At 45.6% G+C, this 21,896-nt stretch overlaps 1 protein-coding gene across 1 annotated transcript in view; it reads right to left on the reverse strand.

Annotated features, from left to right (window-relative positions):
• USP7 (ubiquitin specific peptidase 7) overlaps positions 1-21,597 on the reverse strand; it is a 71,973-nt gene extending 50,376 nt beyond the window's left edge. Inside the window, exon 1 of the mRNA XM_083800659.1 lies at positions 20,901-21,597. Within this exon, the coding sequence (XP_083656785.1) occupies positions 20,901-20,985 (85 nt within the window). The 5' untranslated portion in view covers positions 20,986-21,597. The remainder of the gene's footprint in view (positions 1-20,900) is intronic.
• Positions 21,598-21,896: the final 299 nt, after the last annotated feature.

Here is a 21,896-nt window from a genome sequence, read left to right on the forward strand (position 1 = left end):
TAGATATATTCCTTCCCTGTACAGAAAAGGTGACTAAATGAGGGTAAGGAACATGCCAGACAGAACCTGGGGCAGGGGGACAAAGGATGCCCAAGAAAACAATTACTTTCCACTTGCAATGTAAGGGGCATTACTTGAAATTACATGAAATTTAAATTACTGTCCTGCCAGGCCCCACATCTTACAGCTCTGGGACGTCCTGGCCTGTGGATGGTGCCTCTGCTTTTGAAAATTCCCTGTGAGGGTGTCCCCCACTTTTCAAACCAGCATACATCACTGGTGTTTACAAGATCCCAGCAAAGAGTGCCACTGTTTAGCTGTCTTATAGAAAATAACTCTTTTTGTTTTCAACCTACCCTCTGATGTTGCATTTGATATTCTCCAGTTCTTAAACTGCTGCTTCTGCTCCTCCTCCTGCTACTTGTGCCTTCCAGGCTTTTATCGTATCTTTCCTCAGTTATCCATGAAGGTAGTGCCAGACAGCCGCTTCCTAGTCTATTTAGTCGTTACTGCTACAACAGCCATTTAATACCTTTGATGATTTTTATTTTCCTTGCTGCATTTTTTTTTTTTTTTTTTAACTTCTCCTGGACCTTTTCAAAATGGAGAAAAAAAAGCAAAAAAGCAAGGCTGTTAAACCAGGCTGCACTCAGTATTCAAGATGCAGTGAACTTATACAAAGCATATATTATTCCCATTCACTTCCAAAAGCTAAGAAATGAATGGAAGATGACTCCATCAAAAGCTGTTAAAACACGAGGAGGCAGCCTAGGGAGTCTCAGAAAACCCTCAGGGCGCAGGCAGTGGAGAAGTGAGTGCTCCATGTCTTAACATTCACCATAGGCATCTGCTGCTGACAACCCTCAAGACACAAGGCACCAGGTTAAACACAATGTTTGCTTAATACAGGATGCCTAATCTTACGGAGATACGTGGGGTTTCCATAAGAAGCTTTTGACCCGAAAAATCTCTAAACAGCCTAAACAGGAACAGTGTAGGAAAAAAAAATCCAAGGTTCCTAACTCAGAAGACAATTTTAGACCGTCTATAATCCTTAGTGTGAATACAAATTTGGTGTTCAGACTAACAGAGCACTTGGGTCATGTTTCCCTTCCACTTCCAGAAAAACAATCCCAGCTGCCCCGCGGGGAGCATCCATGCAATGTGGAAGGGCTTCGGGGCGCAGGCTGAGCCCCGGCTCCCCACCCAGCCCTGTACCCAGCGCGGGGGCTTCACCTCCCACGACTCCCTCCAATTCCCTCTGAAGATTTCCTCCTCGCTCGACCTGTGGCTGCGGCGCGCTGAGCTGGGCCCGCGGGTGTCCGACCCCTACAGACGCAGCCTGTGCCAGGGTCATGGTTACACTTGGGGGTTAACAACGACAAAAAAGCCCTGAATGGTTTCAGTTCTTTATGGGAACTGACATAAACGCACACATCCACATCCTGCCAGAGGAGGAACTAGTAAGATTTCCTCAGAGAGGCAAGGAGCATTGCCACCAAAAGCATTATTTCCTCGTGGAATTCAGTTTTCAGCATGTTTAGGTTTAATAACACAAGTTGCAAGCAAACATAATGGTAAATGATGATTTTAAGAGATTCCTACTACAAAAATCTACGCTTTGGGTTAATTTCACCATTCGTTTTCACTGTAATTAACAAAAAGTAATTATGCTGTCATCTAAAACTAACAACCACAGAGTGAGCAAAACAAGAAACGTTCCTTTTTCAAATGGGATGCTTTACAAAGGGCTAGAACAAAAAAGCAGTTTCTTGTCCAAAATGCAGATTACAGAATTTCTACTTTCCACCAGTTTCCCAAATTCCTGAAAGATATTGTTCCCACAAGTTTTTGAGGTTGTTATTTAATAAGCTAAGTTTCCCGATCTCCCTTGTTAGCACTTTTTCCATGTTTGACAAAAACTTCAGCAGGCCAACGACGACAAGCAGAGAAGGGCAGGCTGAGACCTGGGTCTGTTCAGCCTTGAGGAAAGACGACTGAGGGGGGATCTTACTAATGTTTACAAATCCCTTAAGTGTGGGACACAGAGGGATTTGGCCAACCAATTTTCAGTGGTTTGTGGGGACAGGACAAGGGGCAATGGCCACAAAATGGAGCCCAGGAAGTCCCGCCCCAACATGCGAAAGAACTTCTTCACAGTGAGGGTGACGGAGCACTGGGACAGGCTGCCCAGGGAGGTTGTGGGGTCTCTTTCTCTGGAAATATTCAAGGCCCATCTGGAGGCCTACCTGGGCAGCCTGCTCTAAGGAACCTGCTTTGGCAGGGGGGTTGGACCCGATGATCTTTCGAGGTCCCTTCCACTCCCTACAATTCTGTGTAGAAAACCCATCCTGCATGTCAGAAGTGGGCCCATTTGGGCAGCAGTTTCCACAAAGATTTTTGGGGTCTGGCCACTCCCAAGAAACCACAGCCATTACACTTCTGGCCAGCATTAATTTAATGAATCATCTGCCAGGTGGCTGCTCTGCCTTTTCAGTCGTTGCAGTATAAATGCCAGCAATCATTGAAATCACTGAAAAAGCCTTAACACGGGACTGAATCCAGAGTCCTTCTCGGTCTTCACAACAGAATCAGTAGGTCCCAGTGCAGTTTAGGCTTTGCTCAGCGTTCACTTTTACATAAGATTTAAACTTGATTTTCCCTTTCATTCTGACAGTAACCTATTTTTTCCACTGCAGCGCTAATGCGGGCAAATAATTACTTGGGCTCTGAGAAAGAGGTGGTTATTGCTGGAAAGGGTTCTGAACTTCAGCTTCTCCTTACTGCTTCAAAAATGGAATTTGCTACACTGAAAACATCCAAACGCTAGCAGGCACCAAAATCAGTATTAAACCATGTTAATTATTTCATACTATTTACATGAAGAACACCTTTCTTCAAACAAAGAGAGTTAAGCCACAGCTCCAAAACCCTTTCCTGCAGAAACTTAAGGACTTGCCGGCATTGGCTTCCATTATTTACAGAGGAATTCGTAGAAGACTGCAGGACAGGAATTTTCTAATTCTCACTTAAACACTCCACTGACAATTTTATCGCTTTTTTTGTCAGCAACTTGAAGTCTTTTTTTTTTTCCCTTTTGAATGAAAACATAAGAAAACTTTTAAGAAGTGACCGAAAAGTTTTTCCTGTTTGACTACTCAAGCGTTAAACATCCAACCAATTGTTCTGGTGCCAAAGAGCTGCCACAGGACCACGTAGCCAAGTTCTCATATTAGTTAAGCAAACACAATTGAAAAAGAAGTATACTTTGTATTTTAGAGAAAACAATATACGTACACAAAAGCCACAACCGTGCAGACATTTTGAGGCCAGCTTTCTCTTCCAAAACCTAAGGTAAATGCACCGAAATCAACGAGGCAGAAGTACTGCTGTAGATTCCCCCGTATCTGCATCAGCTGAGAACAGCTAAACTCAGGTCTCCAAAAAATCGAGCATCTTGGAAAACAAACAAGAATGAAAAGAATGCCTACTGATAAACACTGCAACACCTGTAAAGCAGCAATCATTTTTTAAAGTGATTCTTTATCACAGACACAGCTTCTTGAACTTACACATCACACAGTATCATTTGCAGCTGCAAGCCTCAAAAATACATGGTTTATGCAAATCGTGCAAAAAAAACTATTTTAGAAACAGAAATTTGAGACAGACGTTCAAGAAATGAGACTGTCCACCTATGTAATTTAGATTTCACCTTGCAGTGCAACCAAGTGAATGACAGGTGGGGAGATGATGCTTCGGACGAACTTTGTTTTATATGGTGGGGCTCTTGTATATTGCAGCTCTCTCATTAACGCCCTGATGTGTCAGAACCCCAAATAACTATTTCTCCATAACCCTCTCTCCAACCCATTCCAAGGTTAAGAGCACTTTTCTCCCCTGAAAGGCATTGGATTTCCCTCCACTAGGAGCCACCCCACTCCACCTACAGCACCCTCTCAGTACCTCCAGCTGACTGGAGGCAGCATTTCCAAGTGTCCATGCCACATGCTGAGGAACATTTAGCTCTTTACCTCAGAGCCGTCCTGATAAAGCTTTAGTTTAGTTTCCTCTGAGAACAGAGAAAGAATACCAAGTTGGTCACAAATTTCATCCTTTTTCCTTGAAAAGCCAGTCACCTCACATGGGGCAATGAGTATAACTAGCACACTGCTGAGCAAAAATGCGTTCTGAAGAGTGAGTTATACTTTACTGCTTACAAGTTTGTTGTGTATTTGCTTTCTTATTTATTGCATATTTCATTTGTTGCTCCACGAGCCAAGCCCTCAGACTGTATTTCAATAGCTTTCTGGACAACCATTCTCAGAGCACAAAGGCAACAAAACAGACTTGAAAATGTGTTTTAGAGCAGCTGACTACTGCGTGTCAGCCACTGAATTAAATCTTTCTTATGCTCTGCAAAACACCCTAATTCCACAAATACACTCCCAATCTCAATACTCTATTCTTTCTGGCAAATCTTCCTAACTACTGCTATTTTTGCTCCATTACTTGCACCACTCATCTGAAGCAAATTTTGAGGACTTCCAAAATTAATTACCGCCTTCCTGCTTTGCCTCTGGCAAGACGCTGGTACAAACATCACCACCAAATTAAGCTGCATCTCAAGTCCCTTATTCTATTGATGATGAATGGTTCTTCCTTTGTCCCAGGAAACCCGTAAGTCCCAAAAGTCTTCTCCCCACCCTTTATTTTCCTCTGGAATGATGTATCACTTGTGGCTTGTGTCATCATCAGACATTACAAACGAGGTGACTGCTCACGCACCGCTGGTACAGAAACCCTTCTGGTCGCACTCTTCTTTTGATCTATCTAGGTCACTTACACTTCTAGCTATACCTTTTATCCCACAAATGCTGTCAGTATTTTATGTATACCCTTGGAGCATGAAAAAGCAGATTTATTTTTTCCAGTCCTCCCCATTACTGGATCCTCAGCTCATTTCCTCTCTTCTTCCTGGACTCCTTTTCCATGATTTGGAAACCCAACACTTTTCCTTGGAGGAACGGAGAAACAGTGAGCGTAGGACAGGGCAAGGCAGCTGATCAGAAGAGAGGACAGAGAAACAAATGCAGAGGAAGAGGTATACCACAAACTGTTCAGAATGAAATTCCTGGCACTTTTTTTTTTTAAACAACATATTATTCAGTTAAGAATCTATACAGATTTATTTCTCCTTTCAGAAGCAGTCAGGACACAAATTAAGAGATCTTCCTTAAGAAATAAAGTTCATTAAAAACATCGACAGCTAGTATGAATCCTTTGAAGGTTTCTCATCTAAAAGTTTTTTGTTTGTTTGTTAACACCGTGAACTAACAGAATTGAAGCAAAGAGCTCCAGTTTGAATGCCATTACATTCAAGTTTGGCAAAACGAAAGGAAAATAAACCCAAATGTTATGGGTCAAAGTCAGAGTAAGATACGGATTTATGAATGATTACAGAGAGTCAATTTGCAGAAGAAGCAATAGTTTAGCTGCAACTTCTATTCATAGTGAAATACTCTTCCATTTCCATGGAATACTCTATTCCATTTCTGCAAGGAAAATATGTGCCATGCTATGCTTTTGCAGTAAAGAATAAGAAGATATAAGAGACAAAAAGAACTAAGACAAGATAGACTTGAGGCTGAAAAGAGAATGCTTTTTTTGCTGGAGGTTACTGGGGGGAGAAGCTGTATTCTGGGGCAGAGCACTCAGACCTGCAAAAGAACCAGCCAAAGCAAACCCTTTGATATGATATTCAGTTATTTCACCTCCTTGTAAGCACCTGGGTTTTTGTAAGTGGCAATATGTTGTGTTTATTGGTGTGGTAACACAACACTGGCATACTTTTAACAGCTAAGCTACACAAAAGGAAATTCATCTGTGCACATGTAACAGGAGAGCCTTTCTTTACCTGTTTAAGCTTGTTCACTAACCCCATCAGACACAACACATTGTCTATAGTTTTACCTAGCAGATACACTTGTTTTTTTCCTACTACATCATTTGACCATTAAAATGTTAAAAAAAAGAAATAAACACACATGTCGTTTGATTTGCTCTAGCTCATATGGCTAAGTTTATGTATTTTAATACTCCTGTGGATGCTTTACTCCTGATGCATTTTCAGCACATTTTAAGATCAAAGAAACCCCTGAAAACAAGAAGAGAGAGACAAAGAATGAGTGAGCAGATGTCTCACTTGGGCTTGGATAGCCTTGGTAAACAAGAGATGGTTCTAAACATCCAAATGATAACCTGTGGGACGCTAGACATCTCTCGGATTTTATTAGGCTGTCTACTGTGCTCTAGGTACTTGCCTCTCTAGCAAGGCCCTGGGATTTATCCCATACACTGTTGTATGGCAGGAGAGAAGTCATCCATCACAAGGACCATGCTGCACACAGAGATATCCTGCCCACTAGTACTGCGCTGCACGATCCAAGACAAAAAAAATATGCCTTCATCAAAAAAACTGCTGCCAATGCCACCCTCTGTCCTGTTAAAATATTTGCTAAGTATTGACACAGAATGCATGACCTCAGAACACAGAGGAAACCCTTCCAATATAGCTTATAGACACTTTGTTTCTAGATTTTATTATCGCTCCTACCATCATCCCTACCTAATAGACGCAGTGTTCCCAGCCAATTTTTTTTTAAAGTCTTTTATTTTCATTCTTCCCTCTTCTGCAAATATCAGTAGCAACAAACTCCTCATGAGTTCCGCAGGCAAACAGAAACACTATAACTGCAAGAGCACTTATTTCCTAGCACTCAGTCCAATTCAGCATTCTTCAAGTCCAACTGCACTTCAAGTCACCACAACCTTCCTTCCTGGATCCAGCGATTCCCAACTCCCCCTGAGCTTTGGCTTCCATGGCAAGCATCCACTTGAACATGGGAGCCCAGCTGCAGGGGAACCAGAAAGGTTGTCCCAGATCCACCCACTAAATGCCTCCCCTTCCAGCCCAGCCCATCCATTTGCACACATGCAAATTAAAATTCACGACACTGGTGTCCAAAGCACTCTGGCAAAATTATGGGATCCTTCTATGTGGGAAGTTAAGAACCTGTATTAAGTGACAAACTCCAGTTACACGGTAGCATTGCATGTGCTGGATTAATTGCACGATACAACCCCTGCTCTAGGGATGGCTTTATATGTCATTTTTCTATCTAGTTTATTGAATGTACTTTATTTTGTTTGTTTTTAAGGAATACCATTTTGAGCATTGCTGGGCACGCAAAGTTTTCATTTGATTTATGTTACCGATTTTAATAAAGATGCAAGTAAGTCAAAGACTGGAGCAGATAAGAAGTAGCTTTTTCAATCTGTTCTGCAAGCAAGGAGTAAAACCAGAGACAACATTTTTTTCTTTAGTATTATTTTACTATTACTACTATTATTCTTGCAATTGTCCTTTACATGAATCCTTTATCCAGGTCGAAAGACGAGACCGCTACCCTTCAGCTCCTGTGCTGGTGCACTTGGTTTGTCAGGTTTCCAGGAGAGCTCCCCCGCAGCAGCTCAGGCACCAGCCAGAGCTTCTCAACACCCAATTCTCATGCACCCGCTTATGTGGTTCCTAATCCTTGTGATTCCTTATCTTAAGGTGAAAATGGAGTTGGGGGGAGGAAAGCAGTGGACAAAAAGCACATTAGTCCTAGGTCATTTAAGTATTTTTGAGACCAGATTGTATTTTCGAGCTTTGATAAGAAAGGAGGAGAGGATCGGTGGAAATCAAGGCATGCACACATCCCAAGAAGAGCTGGCACTGGCAGCCGCACGTGTTGCTGGCTACAATGGTACTTGAAACTTCTTGCAATAGCAACCTACATTTCAGTATAGCTCTAGCAGCCTAACTCCAATCCTCATATTTGATCATTGCTTGAAGAAATGCATCCAAGATAACCAGTAGGGCCCTGGAGAATGGGAGATGCATCTCTCCCCACTACAACAAGTGGAACTACAGCTTTTTTTGTTTTTTAATTTATTTTCTCTTAAATCTCACAAGACAGTTAAACAACCTGGCTAGGCCAAAAACCTAAATTATTCAGGTACGTCCAGGTATTGAACTACCATTAAAATGTTATTTTAAAATAACTTGTGCTGCTGGTGAATAAAACAGACAATCCGAACACTTCTGAGCAGACCCAGGAGGCAGCTGCATACCCTCACCCACAACACATGACCTACAGTTACAGATCCCAATAAATGGCAGAGAAATGAGGTAGTGCGAGGAAAGTGTTCCAGCTCCCAGAACACTAATGCCTAAGCCAATATAATCAAGAGTCTTTTAAATATGTTAACTTGACAAGTTGGGTTTCTATAGCGCTAGAAATTCTGTGTTATCCGTCTGAGCACAGATGCCACTCCTAACCTGGCAGGGGATCAAGGCGCTATCTGAGTGGCAGCAGGGGAAAAGGAACTGATACCCCTCTGGCCTCTTCTCTGTTTGGGTCTGAAGAGCATCTAGACAGGGCCACCAAAACCAAAGTACTCTGCCCATAAAATAAAAGCAGGAGATCCCAGGCTTCCCACTTCGCCAGGCACTCTTCTGAACTCAACCAGGATATAGGCCAAAATTATTTTTTTCAAAGTAGTGACCTATTTTCAGAGCTTGTTCTCCCAAGGCACCCTCATCTAGGAAACAGTGGCTTAAAGTAGGCTTCTGCCATCCCCAGAACAATTCACCCAGCTTAGAGACTGCTCCCAAGGAAAGAGTGCTGCCAGTAGCAGGGTGATGGGCAGGTTAACTGGTGTTGCACACCAGGCAGCTATGGGCAAGCGAGGCACCCCCAGCTGGAGAGCCACGTTACCAAATTAGCCCCCCATCAAATTTCTGAGCATGATATAGAAAACAAAAGTGCAACACTACCACCAAGAATGGGTTTAACACTCAGAAGTTAACTAGCTTCTCATGGTATACAGCACTCCGATATTTAGGGCAGAAATGACCCATTAATTGCTCAACAATTCCAATAGCTTCAAAAAATGTCTTAGAACAAAAAAAAAAAATCTCTATTTACAGAGTTGTATTCTGCCAAAATTTCAAATACTTTTACTGTAAGCCTATCCTTTGATTTAATAAAGCATGCAGCTGAGGTGCTTAATGTGCATTTCAAGGTATATTAAAACAAGAGATCAAAAATGAACATTAGCCTAGTTAACCTCTGCCAATATTTTACTCAAGCTACACTAACTAGACTCAGTCTAGCATTAAGATGTTTTTGTATTCCCAAATCTAACCTGTGAATAAGGTACTAACAGCAAAAGATACTTAAATTAACTTTAAAATGATCAAAATTACATGCATCTCCTCCAATAACCTCTTTATTTATGAAAAATGTTTAACTCTGAAATCTTCTAAGCAGCCTGCTACAAACTTGTACGACCCAACCACATTTCAGAAACTGGCGGGTCTTGTTTAGATGAGGACAATTAAGCTGGCCAGGGAGCTTGGCTCATAGAAAAGCCGCAGTAAGCACTAACGCCAGGTCTGAATATGACCTTGAAATTTTTTAATCACTGTATCAGAAGAAAAGCTGGCTTGGGCAGGAGGTTTCCCTCCTTCCCAAATATTACACTGTGATTGCTGGAGATTTTAATACGTACTTTAATCTAAAAATAGTAACCCATTTAGTATAGGTGAAAAAGCTGAAGATCCTTCAGATGTAGGTTCAAGTTGGAGAATTCAGGAGTATTTTTAGCTCCAAGGAATACCCTTGTGCAAAAAAAAAAAAAGGAAGATATTCAGAAGCAGACCTATAATGAGAACAATTTCATCCCCAAAAGTGGTTCGCATCTGAACAACATGCAATTTTTGTAATGGTAAAAAGCCAGGTGTCAGCAGTAAGAACTAAGTTTTGATTTGCTACTCATCCTTGTAACCTTGCTACAGCCCTGTCTCCTAATGCATTTACTGGGGGAGAAAGGTCCCAGTGTCAAACAAAGATTCTTGGGAAAGTTAAAGAAGTTATGGAAGTTATCAACAGCTTAAGAGTTCTCTCTCCCTCTCTCTCTCCTGCCTCCTCAGTCAAGCTGGCCCACTTGTTTGCGAGGCCAAACAATAAGCTAGTCCAGTGAACTGAGCTCGGTTAAAAATAAACCCAGAATAAGGAAGTTACTTTAAATTTCATTCTCTTCATTCATCCTACTTACCACATGCTCCCCCAAACAGTTGTGACAGTGCAAGTGAGGATGCAAAAGAGAGGCGTAGAGGTGAAACACTGCTCCAGGAGATACCTGTTCTCTGCAGGAGGGTCAGCATGAACTGTACACAAACTCTTCTCCTGGCTCCCAGTAGCAAATAAATAGTAATCTTAAAAAAAAAAAGTCAGGTTTAGTGCCCAGATGAAAATCCAAACCTTTCCCTGAAGCTTTTGCCCAGTACTGGGTCGGGCTCCTCATCCTTATAGACACTGGTGTCCGGTGGGCAGCTGCACACAGATGTTTGACGTTGCTGACTGCAGCGAGGCATGCACATCTGCTAACTGTGAGCAGGCTTCTGCTGTGCTCGTTTAAGCAAAAGTTAGGTACCAATAACGGTATTTTTGAAGAAATGGGCCTTGATGGTGTGCTCTGTGTTGAATTCAGTGCTACCAGTGTAGCTCGGCTCGCAGAGGGATGTGTTCACACTGAGGCTCACACTCAGACCTCGACTACTTTGCATTGCAATCAATCCAGTACTGTGATTCCACATGGGTTTTGTTCTTCACAGGTGCCACAAAGTATCTAAATGTTGATTCAACGTGGACTCAAGTTATCAAGGTCCATTTATACAAATGATTCCAGTGCAGAAGTACTTTTGTAAGATGACCAGCAGACTCTTGCTGATGAGAACCACTGGAGGCACAGTCTCTCACTGCATTAGCGTCAACACCTCTCAGTTTGTTATATTGAAGGCTGACGAAAAGGTCTTAAAGAATTAGTTGAAATGTCTTCTTAACCCAGCAAGAGGTCACTGACCACTGCAGCTGGGGTTTCACACTGAGACTACAGGTCTGCAGATACACGCTGCGGTTCCGCACGCAAAGACAAGGATGATTAGGGGTTGCTTATGGGCAGCAGTAGGTGAAACAAGATCAATTTCTGCACTTCCCACGTGTTCTTCCCCTCCCTCTGTGCCATTACCAAGATCAAGAGATGGCTTCCCCAGCAGAGATCCATTGGTAGGCAGAGGAATTACAGAGCACTCCTTCATCCAGAGAGAAACCCCAATAATCCCTTCCCGAAACAGATCCTATCCCTCCCGTGCCAACCCTTTCCTACTTCGGAAGCTACATTTCAGGGCAGAGGGTGTAAGCCAAAGCATAAGCTGATGAACAAAAGCTGAAGAACAAGACAAATCTGCTGAGAACAATAAAGTATCTTAAAATCAGTATGAAACTGAAGTGACACATTTGAAGAAACAAGCAGTTATCAAATTCTGTGGTCGAGATTTTAAAATACAATGCTTAAAAAAAATCAGAAAGTTGCTATTTCTGGCCGATTCCGGTTTGATTGAACTGCTACTTAATTCCTCAGCTGTGAGGACACCTTAAGGGAAAAAAAAAACAAAAAACAAACAAAAAAGCACTTATGGTTACCACCTTTGTGGCACGATTGAGATACTGCACAGCACTGTACTAGTTTTTAAGGGGATCGCTTTATAGGTGCAGGGTTCAAATCCAAGTAGCATCTGAAACAGTCACAGTGAAATAGAGGAGCTGAAAACCACACAGGAAGAATGAGCAGAGGGAAAGGAAAGCAGAAGAGAATTGTGAAACACCACTGCTGCAATTGCTACTAGCAAGGAGGGCTTTGCATGTGGTTTGTGACCCATTCTTTAATTCATATAATTTACAGACGCACTTGAGTTACCTCTGTGTTCGAACTGTGAATAGTACCTATTCTCCTCCAGAAATTACCTTCGACCTTCAATGTCATTAAGTAACACTTGACCTGGTGAACAACTCTTCAGAACAGGTTAGCTCTTTCCCAAAGAAGAAGGAAATCCAGCTTTCCATAGCTTGATTTAATGAACAATTAAACAGCATTCACACAGCCTGTGCAGATCCAGAATTCAAAATTCCCTTTAAGAAAAATTACATCTCATGCTGTCTTCAGATTTGAAGCCTGTAAACCTATATAACAGCATCTGAGTGTCTAGACATCTCTAAAATCTATAACAGAAGCAAAACAGCCATTTATCTAAATAGAATAGTTAAGACATACTGTGAAGGCAAACTTGTGTCTAAAAACTGTTAGCTGATTACAGTTACCAGAAATATCCTGGCAGTACGTAACTGAGATGTATTGCATGACTATTAAACAGCAACCACGAGGAGCTGGCTGGAGCAGAATAGCCTGGGCTTACAGGCAGGAAGGAAGAATGCAAGTTTTTCCCTACCTCCAAATGTAATGCTTCTGTTCTTGAAAAAAAACAAATACGTAGAAGATGCAAAAACTACCTTGCCTACCAGGACTGCCAACTGTGCCTTGACTGCCCAAAACAAAACGTATTTCTATGCAAGAAAAAAAAAAAAAGGGCAACTGATCATTGCCCGACCAGTAACCTCTTCATTCTTTTCCAGTAATCAGAGAGCAGTGAGACAAAAAACCACAACAGGTCACTGCTGAAATACTGCAGAGTCCTAGCTAAGTGCACTTCCACACAGATACCCATCTGGTCGCAGGGGCTGCGGCACCCGAACAGGAACAGGATCAGTGAGGGTCAGCATCGCAGCTGCTGGACAAAACAGCGATGTGCATCCCGTGATGCATGAAAATACAGGTACCAGCAGCAGGGCGGCCAGCCTTCCTGGTCCTGCAACCTGACCTGCACACCAGACCGTCCAATACCAGCACAAGCCACAGCCATGTGTTACCCCACATCCAGCGCACTGGAGAGGTGCAGAACACAAGCTGAAAGCATCCTCCCTGGAGCAGAGCAGCCCAGACACACCACTAATCCCGTGCGGGAGATGCTCAGGAGTGCAGAAGGATCACCGCATGGCCTAGAGGTGAGATCCTGCCCGCAGCCTCAGCGCAAGATTCACACCAATAACTTCCTATCAAGGCAAAGAAAAATGCATTGATCTTATACCGAGACTCTTAAAAATATCATTTCCTAAATATCCTAAATTTCCATCATTTCTTAAATAACGTCTCTGCATATTAAGTGTTTTACCAATGCATTTACTATAGATGTAAATTCTGTGCCTTTTTAATTGAAGAATTAGCCATTTTAACAAAGAAATATCCACTATTGACCCCTGATCCATTTAACAGGAAGAATATTAACTCACGGAGGTGGATTTGGAATTTAGAACTGCCACTAAGTTTGAACGGACTTTCGCACACACCTGCTTTTATCCAAACCTCCATCAAAGTTCTGCTGATCAATGCCAGTGATGTTAGAAAACAGATCTCTGAAAAATACAGAAAGCAAAATCTCTACTGGGGAAACACAACTACTCCTTTTTTTTTAAACAGAGCTCAAAAGAAGTCCATCCAATTGTTATACTCATATAACGTCGCAGTTAGAGCCCTAAAGAAAAGTTTTCCTTAGATCTTTACAAAAACGCACACGCACAGCTAGAGATGTATTTTTTAAGAATACTCTTTCAGTTGCACCTTGCGAAATCACTAGATGATCAAGCTTAGAGCTATGGCAAACACTATTATCAATGATACTCCTACACATCCTTTCAGATTTACAGAAGGAAAAGGGAAATTCGGAAAAATAGCATTAAGAATTTTCACAGACTTCTACATTTAAATCAAATCCTATAGGAATACAATCAACCCCTTAACATACAAAAGTTCTGTTTTCCACCTCTTTTATGGAGTTATATATAAAAGAACTGACTGTATTTAAAAAATAATATTAATCCTATCTCCTAGGCTGCAAACTGCTGTGGAACTGCTATAGACCTGCTTGGAGCTTTCCTCTCACAGGACATTTCAGCTCCTTACTCACGCTGTCTTCCACTGGCTTGCAATACGCTTTGGAGCTGTCAAGGTGCTGGTTTCGATGTGGGACCCCAGGTGTTCAGGCCACCTGGAAGACCACCTCACACACCAGCATCCATGCAGGAGCAAGCTGAGATGCTGGCACCCTCCCGTCCCAGGTCCAAGGGATGCTCCCGGCACATCTCTGCAGGGCAGCGCTCCAGAGCTCGCTTCATGGCAGCAGGCAAGGAGAACTGGACTTGCCGATGCTGAATGTCCCATCCTCCTGAGATGCTTGGTGCAACAAACTGTCATGGCTTTGCTTAAATCTTCACAATTAAACATGTCAGGAATGACTTATTGCACTAATGCTTAAAACAGCTGCCAAATACCAATTAAAACCAAACTGAGACATGTTATGCTGCTTACATCACAGGATTTTAGTTTTACCAAAATTTACCATCTTTTTATTCAATGCTATTTTAAGTGATTTTGCTTGACAAATACATGCGTGCTGTTACACTGAACAATCAAGCTGTGTTATTCTGGATGCACATTAAGTCCAACACAAACCAGTCTTCACATGTGCTTTTGTACTCTGAAAAGTACTCCAAAAAGCACCTAGGCATTACAGTGCGAGATGTAAAAGAGTGAAATGGCCTTCCCCAAACTGCAAATATTCAGTACAGTTTAACTGTTCTCAAAGTCCATCCACTTATTTCCAGCTGAATTGGTTCTGGTTGACAAACGCTCAACCACGTAGTGAAAGTACGCAATATAAAGCAGAAACACATGGGATTTCCAAGCTGACCATTCCTCATTTTGCTGGCAATTCATTCAAAATCCATTCTGATCTCTCAGCGTTTCTAAACCCACAGAGCTTGTTTTACTACAATCAGTAAGCATAGGTGAAAAAAGGGGTCAGCGGAAATATTGAAATGCAAGTGTTAAGTTCAAACCTGCAACACCGTGCACAGATACATTATGCTACAGCTGTTGTCACTGATTATGTGCACTTTTACTCTGAACATACAGCTTTTTGCTAGTGTATCAGGCTACAATACTAAAACTATCTGAGCAAAATACACTAAATATCTGAAGTACTAATAAAGAAAGTTTTTTAAGAACTACCCTGCGTATTTAATAACTTGATAAATAACGTAACCAGCCTACAGCCCCCAATCTACCCGCCAAGGCATTTTATATTAAATGTTAATGTGCTGGTTACATCAAACTAGCACATAACAGATTTTCTATATATGCTAATATACATACATCTGTGTTTGAAAAGAAAAAAATGCTGTAGTTTACTAATACCTTCTATTGCAAGCTACCCAATACTTTTCTCCTTCACAATCAACATTTTACAGCCACGAGATACGAAGTTAAGCTAATACAACTCATCTAAGACATCTCAAAGCACAAACTAAAGCAAACAATGCCCTGTTTCAAATGTATAATCATTTAACAAAAAAGTGGGTGCTTCACAAGCTCTAAACCAGTTCATTTTCACCCTTAGCCCAAATATTGAATGATGTCATGCAAGATGTACTGGCTGAACTGGTTTAACTGCTACAGGCTGGATGCACTGCGCAGATTTTGTGTGATAAATTATTCTGCAGCTCTGAAACCGATTCAGTTAGTCTCAAACAACCATCTCCATCTGCGGTTCTAAAGTTCGGGGCTACGCTGCTTTTACACACACAACTTGCTCCATCACTTAATACAGCGACCGAGTACAATAGGCAGCAGATTTTACGTCTGTTCTGAATTCAACCAGCAGCAAGCAACAGCTGGGATAGAGGAAGGAGGTCTGATACGTATTGGTATGTACTGCATCAAGGAGGTCTGACACGTATTGATATGTACTTCATCCTGAATAGCACTACCTGTTTCCTTCTGCATTTTACATGCATTTACCACTACTTGATTTAGTTCACTTCTCCTTCACAGAAAACTTACTAAATCTGAGAGCTTACTAAGCAGTTATTTGACAAAGAAAGCACAGAAGAGAACTAGAGATAGTTGGCACTCTTCTAAAGTCCCCTCCGTGCCGTTTCCTCAGCTGGCACGGAGCAGCTCTCCAAGAGGGATGCAACACACGCCACCTCCCAAGGCCAGGCTCGTTGTTTCCAGAGGCACTACACATTATCATTACAGGACATAAGAGACCAGGCCTGGTTCTTCACTCTAGCCATAACCTCAGAATTAACTTAATTTTGCTCGTTGTCTGTTGCATCAGCGCTTTTATCACCCCTCACTTGAGCATCAACCATTTCTTGGAAAAACGTGAAGGCTGGAGAGGGGAGGGGGCAGGAAGAAGAGATAAACGAGCAGGTACCCGTGTTCATATGATGAACCTGGCCTGCGTATTCTCCTTCCAAATGTACAGCCCCCTTCCTCAGCACTGGGCTGCGTATTCTCCTTCCAAATGTACAGCCCCCTTCCTCAGCACTGGGCTGGAAGCAGTGCCGAGGACAGTGGAGGAGCTCAGGGAAGAGGGATACGGGCCTTCAGGAGCAAGGCACACCAGGGCAGGCAAGAAAAGGACCGAGCCCCGTACCATGTAAGCAGCTGATACCAAAGTGACAGGGATGGAGAACACTAATGAGGACAAAATACTAGAGTATTCAGAAGACGGGCAAAGAAAGTGTTATGGATTTGTGACCAATCTCCTACAATGGGACAGAAATCCAGTAAGTGCTGTCAGCAGCCAACAAAACACGGATGAACAGCAAGGGCCGCAAACTTGCCATCGTGTGGACGCTGCGAAAAAGCGCGATTTTAAACTTTTCTCACACACACACAGACATCTCCTCCTTTCTAAATAGCTTGCATCGTTTCACCTGGAATCCAAATCTCAACATTAAGCTAGCCTAACTAGGGAAATGCTCAGAGGACAGCAGCACCAGGGAGGATGCAGGGCTGCACAAGGAAAATACAAGCCTGCAACCCCAGCTACCCATCACCATGCGTCCAAGGGCTACACTACGCCTGCTACATCTGAAACGAAACAGCCCTAATGCGAAACATACGTATGTATACAACTACAGGCAGAGGCTGAAACTACAAAGAGGCAAATTCAAACTATAAACAAGGGAAACCTCCAGTTATTAAGCTGCAAATGAGACTTTCCATGGAGGCAATGAAAGAACTTTATGAAATACGTAACTGTAGATTTGTATTAAGCCAAGTTCTTTGAAGCTCAACTAGACACATTTGCGCAAAGAAGTTCCCGAGGAGGCATACAGAACGTAGGGGGATTTGGGTTCAATTACACCTCACAGAGCAACTCACCAGCAACTGAACAGCCCTAATTCTTTGCATGATAAAGCAGCCTACATACCCCACCTTCAGTACAGAAAAACTAGTATTTATTTTTTCCACTAAACTTATTTAGTATATAAACAAATAAAATATGCTGTGGAATAATTGACTAAATTAACATCTTGAGAGGGTAATTATCTCAAAGTTGGGCACCGATGGCTAACGTGCGCACTCCCAGGCTGTCTCAGTGCAAAGGGAGCCGCTGTACCAGAATCACATGCTTTATGCAGCAGCGGCTGAGGGGTGCTGGCAAAATCCATTACTACTGACATAATTTGGTAAAGACAGGCTGCTCGAGGTGGCAGTTTTCTTGTTCCTTCCCATCCCAATGCCAAACCTTCACCGTATTAATATAACACTAAACAGGGCTGCAGGGGGAACCAAGTTAAAAAGTAAAGAATGAAGCTACATTTAAAAAAAAATCATTTCAATGATTTCAATGACTCAAAAATTATTTCAATCACTTTATGGTGACAAGAAGTTGCGCTAGCACAAATGTTGGGGAAGGACACAAGAAGAGAACCAGCAGCAGCAAATGCTGTGTTTCCTAGCTAGGGAAGCTATCATGTTCAGCTGAAGGGACAAAATGTTTTCCTACACTTCTCATAAATTCAGAGTTTCTCTGTCCATGCATCGCTACCACTGTACCTTAGTAAGGCTAAAACTGATTTCAAACACAACATCCACAGGAAGACTAAATATACAAAGAGGTGGTTCACAACATCACATTCTAGCTAAATCAGAAGAAAGTAAGCCTGTATCACACATGGTCATATGGAGTAGATACCTGCCCCTTATCAAGGCTGTCATCGCTTCTTTAGCTCATGATGCAGAGATTAAGCAGCTTTCCTTTCTAGAGGGTACGTCTCCCTCACTCCTAAAGCCTGACAGCCCCGTGCACACTACTCTCACTTACGGTGTCCGCAAGATCATCAGTGAAGAGTACATTAGTTACAAGGGAAAGGGAAAGGAGAAAAACCCTGGACAAGAGAGCAGATGCTCAGAATATCATATCCGCTTAATCCTAGAGAATTTAGTTCCATGCTTTTATTACTGCTTGATAGTTATTTTATTCATTAAAATTGTTCACCTAGTATAGGCGTATAGAGAACAAGCATGCCTTCACATAGCTTGAAGCCAAGAAGTGCAATTTTCCACTGTGCATTCTTCACATACCTCCTAAATCTAGTGTGATCATTCAGTGAAGAATGGCATCTGACACTGTTTTATGCACGTTAAAATTAAGCTAACTACACGCTATTAAATATTTTCCTCACTGCTTGAAAACATCTCCCCCATGGAAGCATGAACACCCATACATAAGATGGTAAACACTGTTTCACACAAAATAGAATATATACCCATGACATCTACTTTTAATAAAAGTTAGCAATAACCTGATCTCAGCAATTCGGTAAACTTCACGTTTCAAGGGGGGAAAAAAGCATTTAAAAAGAGCCTCCAAAGGCTGAACAATTTTTGTTTTGCACACAGACAGGTCAGTAAGCTGTCACAAATTAGCGAGCTCATAGTAACATCCTGAATCAGCTGAGTGCAGCCTAATAGATCACAAATAGACTTCTGAGGCAACACTGCATTCCCAGGGATGCTGTGCTGATGTACACAGACTCCCTCCTTGCCCCTCCAAAGTAGGTGGCCAGCAGCATAAGGTCTGCACGACCATCAGAAGGACTTCCACGTGTATTTTGGGCTTCTGTTTCCCCACTGATAGAGGGGATGCAATCCTGAGAGGTGCAGGACACCTTTAACTGAATAAAGGTGTTCAGTATTTCACAGCGTGCCCAGCATGGTAGAACACCAAGCCCATAGAAAAATCAAAATAAAAACATTAGATAGTCAGTAGTATTATGAACTTGAAAAGGATTTTGAGAAAGCAGATTGCTAAAGGCTATCAAAGTTTGCTGGAAAATATATCCCACAAAATGTTAATGTGTGCGTACGCATGCACAAAAACAAATATGAAGCATTTTAAAAGTCTTTTGTATTGGTCACTGAGTATATAATTGCCAATTTGGAGATTTTTCCAAAAAAAAAATCACTCCAATAGCAAATAGGTTTTAGCTATAATTTTAGGAAATAAGATTTACATTCAAAAAAGCAAGGCTTCCTGTAATGACCTTTTAATCTTGAAAGGTAACCACACAGTTACTGTGACAAACTTCCACCAAAACACCTTTGCTACTTGTAATTTCCAGGCCTGTTATTTAGTAGAAACATACATCTGCTATGTCAATTTCCGTGGTTCACAAGTGAAATACCCTGTGTCGATTTACCTTACTGCTAATCCAAATATTTATAACAAAATGTGTGCATTCATGGCCAGCCACCCTAAACGAGATTTAGGCAATATTTTGACCTCCAAGCCAAACCCCACGGGCACGCTCAGCGCCGTGCCTGCCCCTCCTGATGAAGCGAACCCCCGACGTGCCGTTTGCCCAAAATAACTGCACGGGGCTGAGTTCGTAGTTTGGAAGGAGGGAGGGAAAAAAAAAAACAAAAACAAAACCAAAACAACAAAACCCAAGGACAGCAGGCGAGAAACGCCGAAGGGACCGCTCGGGAGCGGCGGGGAGCGGCGCGGGGCAGCAGCCCGCACACGCAGTGCCTCCTTTATGAGCGCGGCGCAACTGCATGACGGTGCAGGATGAGGGCCGGCGGCTCGCGGGCGCTACACATGGGCAGCGCTCAGCCCCCGCCGACCCCGCGCTAGGCCCGGCCGGGCGCGTTTGCTGTAAATAACCCCGGGATGAGGGTTAATTAAAAATGGCGAGCAGCGTGGCTGCGCGCATACAATGAGCGGCCCCGCACCGGCCCCGGCCCGGCGCTGCTCAAGCCCGCCCCGAGGGGGGCGGCGGGGAGGCCCCGGCCCCCCCCCCCCCGTTCATCCCCGGCCAACGCGGACCCCCCCCGGCCCCCCACGCCCCGCTGGAAAACAGGGCCCGGGCTGCCCTCCCCAGCCCCCCGCCGGGCAGCGGCGTCGCCTTCCGCGGGAGCGCGACCCCCCCCCCCTTTGCCGAGCTGCAGGGATTTGGGGATCCGCTGCCCCCCCCCAGCCCCCGGGAGCCCCCGACCCACGCGGGAGGCTCCCGGTGCCCCCCGAGCGCTGCTGCGCGCCCCGCCGAGCCTCGAGCCCCGCACAGGCGGCCCGGGGAGCCGAGCCCCCTGCCGTACGGCCGCTCCCCCCCCCCCAGCACGGTTCGCATTCTCGCAGAGAGCCCCTCCCGGGCCGCCCCCCCCATCCCCCGCTCCCCCTCCGCCCCCCAGCCCCTCGCACGCTGCTCCCAGCCTCAACTTTCCTCGCTCAGCGCCTCCCGCCGCCGACTCGCCCGCCCGAGCTCCCCCGGCCCCGCAGCACGGCCGGCCCCGGCCGCCCATGTTTGCAGAGCAGGAGGGAAAGGGCTGGCTGCCTGTGCACCGGGGGGCCGGGTGCCTGTGCACCGGGGCTCGGGGGGGCTCCGGCCGAGGAAGGGAGCTCCCCGAGGGGGGGCCGGGCTGCGCTGCGCCGGGGGCTGCGGGGGAGCCCCGGGAGCCCGCGGCGAGGCTGGGGGAGAGCGGGGGGGAAACTCGGCGCGGAGTAGAGGGCCCAGGGGCCGGCCCGGCCCCGGCCTTACCTTCCATCTCCATGTCCTCGGGCTCGCTCAGCTGCTGCTCCCCGGGCTTCTGGTGCTGCTGCTGCTGCTGCTGATGGTGGTTCATGTCGGGCTGGGCTTGGGGCTGGGGCTCGGCGGCGGCGGCCTGGGCCTTTCCCGCTGGGGGCTGCGGGCCTGCGTCGGGAGGGGAAGGGGCGGAGGAGCGGCGGGGCCTGGGCAGCGGCCGGGACTGGGCACCCGCCTCGGGGGGCTGCGGCTGGGCTCCGGCGGGCAGGGAGCGGGCAGCCGGAGGAGGCAGCGAGACGCGCACGTATTTGCTCGCTATTCGCCCAATCTCGGCGGCGGCACCCGGTCGGGGGAAAGGGGTGGGGAGGAGGGACCGGCCGGGGGTGGCGGCTTCCCCGGGGGCCGGAGGGGAGGGGACCGGGACGAGGGGAGGGGGGAGGGGGGGGGGCCAGGAGATCAGGAGTCAGGGCCCGGCGGCTGCGCCCGGCGCTTCCCCCTCCCCTGGCGAGGTGTCCCCGGCGCTGCGAAGTCGGGGAGGCGCCGCGGGGCCCCTCCTCTGCCCTCCCGGCCCCCCCAGCGCCCCGGCACCGCCGCTGGCCGCCGCCCGGCTCGCTGCTCCCGGCCCGCGGGCCGCCCCCGTCGCCCGTGGCCCGGCGCGCTGGTGCCGCTCGGCCGCCGCCAGCGCTCTGTGCCTCAAAATGGCGGCTGCGGTAAACGCCGTGAAATGTCACATCCGCATGAGGGGCAGGCAGCCCAGCGAGCCGGGGAGGGGGAGGCAGCGCCGCGGCCGCGCCGGGAACAGCAGCCGCTGCCGCCGCCGCCGCCGCCGCAGGAGGCCGGGGAGGCGGAGCCACAGGGGCCCGGGCCCCGCCGCCACCTGCGCGCAGCCCCGCGCCCGAGCCGGGCCGGGCAGGGCAGGGCCGGGCCTGCCGCCGGGCCGCGGCCTCTCCGCGGGCATCTCAAGGCCGCCGGGGCTCGGGGGAACCGCCGGGCGCCGGGGTTCGGAGCTCG

The sequence above is a fragment of the Anser anser genome (genome assembly GCF_964211835.1).
Source record: "Anser anser genome assembly, chromosome: 15".
Taxonomy (NCBI): domain Eukaryota; kingdom Metazoa; phylum Chordata; class Aves; order Anseriformes; family Anatidae; genus Anser; species Anser anser.